The sequence below is a fragment of the Colobus angolensis genome, unplaced genomic scaffold, assembly GCF_000951035.1.
Source record: "Colobus angolensis palliatus isolate OR3802 unplaced genomic scaffold, Cang.pa_1.0 Scaffold39, whole genome shotgun sequence".
NCBI classification, from domain to species: domain Eukaryota; kingdom Metazoa; phylum Chordata; class Mammalia; order Primates; family Cercopithecidae; genus Colobus; species Colobus angolensis.
The window spans coordinates 4,587,279-4,597,348 of record NW_012117265.1 but is presented as its reverse complement, the minus strand read 5'-3'; the positions used below and the strand labels follow the sequence as shown (position 1 = coordinate 4,597,348).

The following is a 10,070-nucleotide window of genomic DNA, read 5'->3' as shown; positions in this document are numbered from 1 at the left end:
AAATGTTTATATTCATCAGGAATGCTCTAACGGAGGTGCCATTGGCTGATACTTACCTGTAGTTTCAGGGAGGGAAGACAGGATCCCAGAGGTTCCCAGGTTCACTGTGGAGGTCCCAGGAGCTAAGGAGAAGCCCTCATCAGTGAAAATAGCAAGCATTCTCATGGCAGAAATGCCATCAGGTAGGACTAGTATGAGGCTTGCTGCAGGTGGGTCTTGAACTGTGTTTCTCTTTGGGCACAGGGGAGAAGGAATAACTTGTGCTCTCCCAGCACCTTCTCTCATGAAGAGGACATAAGTGTGTATGAGGAGGGCTCAGCTCCTGCCCTGCTTGGAGTAGAATTGGGGGTACTGGAACATCAGTTGAATACTCACTGTTGGTGGTTGGTATGGAGCTCCAATGAGTGAAACCTGCAGAGAGAGGGAAGGAGAATAGTGGTAAGGGTTAAGGAGAGGTGGGGGGATGAAATAGGAATCAGGGCTACCCTGGTAGAATAGAAGGGGTTTCATGGAACAGGAGCCATTAAAGGTTCTCTATCAGCACATTCACTTCAGGGACCAGGGTCTGGAGGATGAACACAGTACAAGATGCAGAAAAAAAATAATGAAGTTCTAACATCAATCATCACATGCAGACAACATGGCAGAGATTTCAACGTTCAGACAGGAAGTGTGACCTCAAGCCAGAAAGGAGGGGCTGCCCAGCAAGAAGGAAGAGAATCCAACCACATCAAAGCTGCTCACCATTGACATAGAGACTGTCCCTGTCCAGGGTGTAGGGACCCAGCTCAGTGATGCCATGGGTCAACTGGCTCAGCTCCCAGTACAGCTGCTCTCTGTCCAGTCCAGGGCTTTGAGGGTCAGGGCGGAGGGTACAGATGGCATCCACTCTGGTGGCTGCCTTGTCCTTCTCTGGCCTGAGGAGGTCAAGTGGGCAGAGGGGGTGACAATGAAAGATTGCCCAGAAAGGGGTTCTGAGATTCCTGAGGGAAGGACAGGGAGGGGACAGAGGAAATGAGAAGCCTGGGAGAGAGGTGAGAAGCCACAATTAATTTCTCTAAATGCACCAACTCCCAGCCAGCCCTGGACTGGGAGCAGAGTCACGGACACAAGAATATTTATGAAATTGCAAGGTGAAACTTCCAGTTTGACAGCACGAAGACAGAAGAGCTCAGACTTGAGACAAGTGAAGAGCTAGAATCAGAGATAAAAGCAAGTGGAAAACCCACCTTCCTCTTAAGGGAGACCTTGGGAACAGAATTTTAAAAATTAAGGGAAGGGATATGGGGGAATGGAAAGGTATTAAGAAGGATGAGTGGAGTAAGAACCCAATCTTGATGATGGGCTCTGCGGAATCTGTCACTAGAGTGGGGAAGTGCTAGGATCAGGAGACACATTCTTTCTTGAAGCCACTGCCAACTGAATCTCACTTCTGCTGAGGACGCTCACAGGGAGGGCAAGAAGGATGCTGCTGGGGCCTGGGAACACTTGGGTAAGCCCTGATTGGCTATTCTAAGGTCTCACCTGAGCAAAGTCAGTCTGCAGTTGGAGTACAGAGGGCCAATACTGGTATTCTTGAACAAGGGCCCGAGCTGTGGAGGAGGGAGAGGGAGGTGATTGGGAGGGCTGATGAGGAGGGGCAGGGCAGAAATGAGACAGGTGGGGCTGACACCAGTGGGTACGGCTTGTGATTTGGGGTCGAAGGTGATTCACATGGGATCTTCTTGTACATCCCTGGCATGGGTGATGCAGGTAGAATCTGGTAAGGTGGGCCAGGCAGAGTTAGATAGGTTGGACTCTCACCAGACCCTGTAGGACCCTCTCCGTGGTGTTGAACTTCCTGGAGCCAGGGTGTCGCATGGCCTCCTCATACTGCAAGTTGGTGATGGTGAAGTTGAGGGTGAATGGCAGCAGGAGAGGGCCAGGCACTGTAGTGGGGGTGAGAAACAAACACTATGTTCAGAAGTAGAGAAATTATGGATTTGCAATAAAATTATTTTTAAATATACACAGCATTAAACGGGATGGACAAAATGAAGATTTTTGGTCCCTCCCTTAACTGTAACGATAGAATTTAAAAAGACACATACTATATGATATCAGTTGGATGCTGAGCCTAGCTTTCATTGTATGTTCATTGCTCAAAAATGTCATGTTATCCCTTACCTTTGTTACCACCATCATAGTCACCATCATTGTCACCTACAGCATCATTATTGTCATTATCATTGCCACCACCACCACCGTAATAACCTCCATAATCACCACCAGCACAACCATCACCACCACCATCATCATCATCACCATCATTACTGCCATCATCACTGCCACCACCATCACCATGATAATCCCCATTGTCATCATCATTGTCACCCACACCATAATTGTCATCACTGCCACCAACACCACCACCATAATAATCTCCATCATCACCACAGCACCAGAACCACCACCATCATCACCACCATCACTGTCACCCACACCATCCTTGTTGTCACCACCACTGCCATGACAACCACCATGATCATCTCCATTATGACTACCAACACTATCATTTATCACACTCAACAGATCATCATCATCATAACCCCCACCATTGTCATCATCCTCACCACCTTCATCATCATTATCATCATTGCTACTATAAGCATCACCATCATCATCAAAACTGCCACCACTATCATCATCACCACCCGCCACAGTCATCATCACAAGAATATAAGCTCACTGATGGCATAAATTTTTATCTGTTTTGTATACCTGCTGTATCCCCAGGGTCTGGCACAGAGGAGATGGTCAATCACATTTGTAGGTTGACTCATCATCACTAGATTTACTAGGATTTTTACCTTTATTTGAGTAAATAATGGTAGACATGTTTCTGCTCATCAGTCATGCTCTAACAGAGGTGCCATTGACTGGTGCTCACCTGTGTGGCCAGGGAGGGAGGCTGGAGTCCCAGAGGTTTCCAAGTGCACTGCAGAGGTCCCAGGAACTGAGAAGAAACCCTCATTACTGAAAGCAGCAAACCTTCTCATGGCGGAAATGCCAGCAGGTAAAACTATTATGGGCCCTGCTGCATTTGAGGTTTGAGCTGAGCCTTTCTATGGAGCTAGGGCACAGAGGAAAGGGAATAGACTGTGCCTTTGAAGTCTTTTCCCTCATGAAGAGGACATAAAGGGATAAGAGGTAATGCCAGCTCCTACTCTGCTTGGTGTAGGACTGGGGGGACTGGAACATAGTAAAATACTCACTGCTGGTGGTTGGCACAGAGCTCTGATGGGTGAAGCCTGCAGAGAGAGGGAGGGAGGAGAGTGGGTAAGGGTTAAGGAGAGGTCAGACCAAATAGGTTAGCTAGGTCAGGGTTACCCTAGTGCAATGAGGAAAGTTTCATGAAGCATGGTCATTGAGAATCTTCATTAGCACCCTCACATGGGGGAAGAAGGCCTTGAGGGTAAAATCCGTGCAAGATGAAGATGAAAATGTGAAGTTGAAACCTCAATCATCACATATAGAGCACATCATCAAACCCTCAATGGTCAGACAGGGCATGCGACCCCAGGACAGACAGTAAGGTCTACCCAGCTAGGAGGAAGAGCCTCCAGTCACATCATGGCTGCTCACCATTGACATAGAGACTGTCTCTGTCCAGGGTGTAGGGGCCCAGCTCTGTGATGCTGTTGGTCAGCTGGCTCAGCTCCCAGTATAGCCGCTCTCTGTCCAGTCCAGGGCTGGTGGGATCAAAGCGGTGGGTGCAGATGGCGTCCACTCCAGTGGCTGTCCCATCCTTCTCAGGTCTGGGGAGAGCAAGAGTGGGGAATGGCAATTAATGGATTGCCTAGGGAGGGGTCTTGAGCTTGCTGGGTGAAGGACAGGAAGGGGTCAGAGGAATTGAGAAGCCTGGTACAGACGTGAGAGAAGTCACACTTTGATCCTCTAAGTGCTGTGACTTCCTGCCAGCCTGGAATTGTGAGCAGAGTCATGGATGCAAGGATTTTTACGAAATCACAAGGTGCAACCTGCATTCTCACAGCAACGGGGAAAGAAGAGCTGAGTCCTGAGACAGGAGAAGAACAGGAATTAGGAGTGAAATCAAGTGGATGAGGCACGTTTGGAGAGAAATTCTGGGGACGGACTTCAACAACTGGAGGAAAGGGAGGTGGAGGGAATTTAGAGGGGTGATGAGGGTAAGGGCTCAATCCTGCTGATGGACTCTAAAGAATGTGTCAGTTGAGGTGGGAGGTGGTAGAATCAGGAGACAAATTGGTTCTGGAGCCAGTGCCTCCTGAATTCCTTCTGTGCTGAGGCCATCCCACGGTAGGGCAGGAAGGAAGGTGACCAAACTTTTTGGGCCTGGGAACAATTGAGGAAATCAGGCTGGAAATCCTAAGGTCTCACCTGAGCAAGGTCAGTCTGCAGCCAGAGTACAGAGGGCCGACACTGGTGCTCTTGAACAAGGGCTTGAGCTGTGGAGGAAGGGGAGGGAGGTGAGTGGGTGGGCTGAGGTGTAGGGACGGGGCAGACGTGAGGTAGGAGGGGCTGGCATCACTAGGTGGGGCTTGCATCTCTGGGGCCAAGGAGTAATGGGTGAGATCTTCCATGGCCCTGGCATGGGTGATATAAGCAGGACTGGTAAGGTGGTGGAGCTCTTACCAGACCCTGCAGAACCCTCTCCGTGGTGCTGAACTTTCTGGAGCCAGGGTGTTGCATGTTTTCCTCATAATGCAGGTTGGTGATGGTAAAGTTGAGGGTGAATGGTATCAGGAGAGGGCCAGGGGCTGTAAAGGGGTTGGGAAATAAACACGATGTTCAAAAGTAGAGAAATACATAACAGTTTCCAATAGACTTATTTTTGAACAAATGCAACAGCATTTAATGTGGATAAAAAATAAAAGATTTTCATGCCTCTCTTGACTACAATAATAGAAGTTTTTCATAAATAAGCATATTATATAATTATAATGAGATGGTGAACATAGTGCTTGGTGCATATTTAGTGTTCAGTAATGTCAGATGCTATTTTTTACCTCTGTTATTGCCATCTTCGTCATCGACATAACCATAAGTTGTTGCCATGGCTATCATTGCTTTCATCACTATCAACATCAGCACCACCATTACCACCATCCTCATCACCATCACCACCACAGAGATCATAATCAGCATCATCACCACCAGCACCATCATAATATTATTATTACCAGGATAATCACCAACACAATCATGGTCATCATCATCATCATCATCTTCATTATCCTCATTGTCAACATCACAATCATCATTGGCAGTCGTCATCACCACCATCATCATCATCACCATCACAATCACCTCAAACATCACCAGTATCACCACAATCATCCCAAACATCACCACCATCACATCGTCATTCCTGTTATAATCAGCACCACTATTATCACCATCATCTTCATCACCATCTCCATAATCGTCATCACCATCACCAACATCATCAGCAGCATCACCATCTTTATAGTCATCTCCATGATATTATCATCATCTCCATCCGCCCCACTATCATCATCACTGCCACCCTTATCATCCTCATCATCCCAAGAATATAAGCTCTCTGAAGGAAGATATTTTTATCTCTTTTGTATTCCCTGCCACATTCCATAGGTCAGGCACAGAGTAAGTGCTCAGTAAAGTGTGTTGGTTGCATCAGCTGCACTAGATTTGATTTGCTATGATGTTTCATCTTAATTTGCATGAAAATGACACAGATGAAGACACTTACCATTGACTGGTATCATTGACTGGTGCTCACCTGTGTGGCTGGAGAGGGAGGATGGAGTCCCAGAGGTTGCCAGGTGCACTGTGGAGGTCCCAGGAGCTGAGAAGAAGCTCTCATCAGTGAAGTTAGCAAGTACCCCCATGGCAGAAATGCCAGCAGGTAAGACTATTATGAAACTTGATGCATATGGGGTTTGACCTAGATCAGTCTGTAGCTGGGGCAGAAGGGAGGATGAATCCCTTCTGCCTTCCCAGCTCCTTCTCTTAAGAAGAGGAGCTATGGTTTTATAAGAAGAAGGGTCAGCTCCTGCTCTGCTTTGTGTAGAATCAGGGGCATGAGATTATCAGTTGAATACTCACTACTGGTGGTGGGCACAGATTTCCGATGGGTGAAACCTGCAGAGAGAGAGGGATTAACCTGAGTAAGGTTAAGGTAGAGGTGGATAACCAAATAGGGATCAGGGCTACCCTGGTGAAATGGAACTGGGGCTGCTGGAGGTTTTCTATCAGTACCCTCACATCAGGGAAGAAAACCCTGAGGGTAAACCCAGTCTTCAACATAAAGAAGAAACCATGATGTTCTGACGTCAACTATCAAATATAGACAACATGGTCAAGCTTTCAATGGCCAGGCAGTGAGTGTGACCTCAAGCCAGGGAGTAGAGGTTGCCCATCAGAGAGGAAGAGCCTCCAACCACATCACAGCTGCTCACCATTGACATACAGACTGTCTCTGTCCAGGGTGTAGGGTCCCAGTTCAGTGATGCTGTGGGTCAGTTGGCTCAGCTCCCAGTAGAGCTGCTCTCTGTCCAGCCCAGGTCTTTTGGGATCAGGGTGGTAGAGGCAGACAGCGTCCACTCCAGTGGCTGCTCCATCCTTCTCGGTCCTGGGGAAAGGAGGTGGGGGGAATGACAATGAAAAGATTACCTAGGACAGGTCTTGCGATTGCTGATGGAAGGACAGCAAAGGAGAAGGGAAAATGAGAAACCTGGGAAAGAGGTGAGAAGCCGCACTTAGATTCTCTGAGTGCACGGACTCCCAGCTTGCTTGCTGGGACCATGAACAGAGTCATGGATACAACAATTCTCCTAAAAGTGCAAGGGTGAAATTTGCATTCTCATGGCATGGGAAAAAAGAGCCCAGACTTGAGACCACTGAAGACCTTGAAATGGGGATGAAAGCACATGGATGAGGCATGATTGTCTTGAGAGAAATTCTGGGGACAGAATTTAACACCTAAAGGAAAGGGAGAGAGAGGAAAAGGAGGGAATTCAGAGTGATGACCAGGGTAGGGGCTCAATCCTGATGATGGACCATGCAGATTCTCTCTACTGAGGTGAGGTGTGGGGGTGTTACTATCAGGAAACACACCGGTCCTGAAGCCAGTGACTCCTGAATTCCACCTTTGGTGAGGATATCCCTAGTAAGTGTATAAAGGAAGATGTGCAAAGTCTATTGGAGTGAGAATAGTTGCGACAGCCAGGATGGCTATTCTAGCCTCACCTGAGAGAAGTCAGTCTGCAGCCAGAGTAAAGAGGGCCAACACTGGAGTTCTTGAATATGGGACTAAGCTGTGGAGGAGGGAGAGAGAGGTGAGTAGGAGGGCTAAGGTCCCTGTGTGGGGGCAAAAGTGAGGTGGGTGGGGCAGGGCCCAGTGGGCATGGCTGGCCTCAGTGGGTTAGGCTTGCATCTCTGGGGATGAGGGCAAGGTGGGTGGGATCTTATTCCATGGCCCTGGCACGGATGTTGTATGAGGGGCTGGGTATCTGGAGTGAGGGAGAGTGAAGAGGTCAGGGTACTAACCAGGCCCTGCAGGACCCTCTCTGTGGTGTTGAACTTCCTGGAGCCAGGGCGATGCATGTCCTCCTCATACTGCAGGTTGGTGATGGTGAAGTTGAGGGTGAACGGCACCAGGAGAGGGCCAGCAGCTGTAGTGGGAGGGGGAAATAAACATTATGTTCAGAGTGGAGAAAATAGGAATTTGCAACACACTTATCTTTAAACACGTGCAACATTTAAATTGAATGACTAAATGAATATTTACCGTGCATCCCTTTCCTATAATGACAGAATTTATTTATTTATTTTTTTGAGATGGAGTCTCACTCTGTCACTAGGCTGGAGTGCAGTGGCACCATCTTGGCTCACTGCAACCTCTGCCTCCCGGATTTAGGCAATTCTCCTGCCTCAGCCTCCCAAGTAGCTGGGACTACAGGCATGCACCACCACACCCGGCTAATTTTTGTATTTTTAGTAGTGATGGGGTTTCGCCATGTTGGCCAGGATGGTCTCGATCTCTTGACCTTGTGATCCACCCACCTCGGCCTTCCAAAATGCTGAGATTATAGACGTGAGCCACCGCACACGGCCTGACATAATTTATTTTTTAAAGGATGCTTTATGATAATAGTTAGATGCCGAGTGTAGCTCTTGGTGCATATTCAGAGCTTAATATTGTCTGATGTTATCTGTTACCTTTTTTATTGCCATCATTATTGTTGCTATCATTGTCACCATCGCCATCATTATTATCATCATCACCACCATGGTAATCCCAAACATGACCACCACAAACATCATCATCACCACAGACAACACATCACCATTATCGTCATAACCCCACGACCATCACTGGCATCATCCTCATCACCATCATTGTCATTTCCATCGACATCACCAGTCTCATCATCACCATCTCAAACAGCACCCAAAAAAAGAAAAAGGAAAAATGAATAAACAGCACCACCATCACCATCATCATCATAACACTCAACACATCATCAGGAATATCGTAACTGTTACTGACATCCTCATGTCCATCATCATCATGGTCAGCACCACCACTACCATTATCACCAACAGCATCACTATCATCATTGCCATGATAATCATCATAAACAGCACCACTACCACCATCATCAACACACTCAACATATTATGATTAATATCATCACCACCACCACCACCATCGTCGTCATCACATAAACAGAAGCTTACTGAGGGCAGACATGTTTTTATTGGTTTTATTTTCCTTGTTGTATCCCTAGGGTCTGGTACACTGTAGGTGGCCAATTAATTTTTTTGGTTCACTCACTGTCACTAGACTTACTATGATTTTCTATCTTTATTTGAATGAAAATGGCACAGATGTTTACATTCATCAGGCATGCTCTAACAGAGATGCCATTGACTGGTACTTACTTGTGGGGCTGGGGATGGGGGATGGAGTCCCTGAGATTCCAAGGTCCACTGTGGAAGTCCAAGGAGCTGAGAAAAAGTCCTCATCAGTGAAAGCAGGAAGCACTCTCATGACAGAAATGGCAAGAGGGGAGACTATGGGGTCTGCTGCCTGTGTGACTAGAGATGGGTCTTTCTTTGGAGCTGGGGCAGAGCAGAGCTTGAGTAACTGCTGTCCTCCTATCTCCTTTGCTGAAGAAGAGGACCTATGGGTTTACGAGGAGGGGTAGCTCTGTTCTGCTTGATGTAGAATCAGGGACATGTGGACATGACTTGAATACTCACTGCTGGTGGTGGGCACAGAGCTCCGATAGGTGAAACCTGCATAGAGAAGGAGGCAGGAGAGTGCGTAAGGGTTAAGGAGACATTGGTGACCAAATAGGGGTCAAGGCTACCCTGGTGTAAAGGAATGAATTTCATGGTACAGGGGCATTTGAAGATTTCCTATCAGCATCCTCACATCAGGAAAGAATGCCCTGAGGGAATACATCCATGGTGATAAAGAAACTATGAAGTCCAGACCTTCGTCATCCCATGTAAAACACATGACAGAATTTTCAATTGCCAGGCGGGAAGTGTGACCTCTAGTTAGAGATTAGAGGCTGCTCAGCAAGAAGGAAGAGACTTCAACCACATCACAGCCACTCACCATTGACATAGAGACTGTTCCTGTCCAGGGTGTAGGGGCCCAGCTCTTTGATGCCATTGGTCATCTGGCTCAGCTCCCAGTACAGCTGCTCCCTGTCCAGTCCAGGGCTTTGAGGGGTAAGGCGGTGGGTACAGATGGCATCCACTCCAGTGGCTGCCCCATCCTTCTCAGACCTGGGGAAGGTAGGTGGGGAGAATGACAATGAAAAGATTACCTAGGATGGGTCTTGAGATTGCTGAGAGAAGGATGGCAAGTAACCAGAGGAAATGAGAAACCTGGGAAAGAGGTGAGAAGCCACACTTAGATTCTCTGAGTGCGCAGACTGCTGGCTTGTTGGGACTGTGAGCAGAGTCATGAACACAACAGTTTTGATAAAAGTGCGAGGTGAGGCTGGGCACGGTGGCTCACGCCTGTAATCCCAGCACTTTGGGAGGCC

At 47.7% G+C, this 10,070-nt stretch overlaps 1 protein-coding gene across 1 annotated transcript in view; it reads right to left on the bottom strand.

Annotated features, from left to right (window-relative positions):
• MUC16 (mucin 16, cell surface associated) overlaps positions 1-10,070 on the bottom strand; it is a 173,133-nt gene that overhangs the window by 64,407 nt on the left and 98,656 nt on the right. The window contains 17 exon segments of the mRNA XM_011954968.1: positions 376-411; positions 745-917; positions 1,525-1,592; positions 1,804-1,928; positions 2,930-2,995; positions 3,255-3,290; positions 3,625-3,797; positions 4,399-4,466; positions 4,654-4,778; positions 5,783-5,848; positions 6,109-6,144; positions 6,462-6,634; positions 7,252-7,319; positions 7,552-7,676; positions 8,950-9,015; positions 9,271-9,306; positions 9,635-9,859. Of these exon segments, the coding sequence (XP_011810358.1) occupies positions 376-411; positions 745-917; positions 1,525-1,592; positions 1,804-1,928; positions 2,930-2,995; positions 3,255-3,290; positions 3,625-3,797; positions 4,399-4,466; positions 4,654-4,778; positions 5,783-5,848; positions 6,109-6,144; positions 6,462-6,634; positions 7,252-7,319; positions 7,552-7,676; positions 8,950-9,015; positions 9,271-9,306; positions 9,635-9,859 (1,665 nt within the window).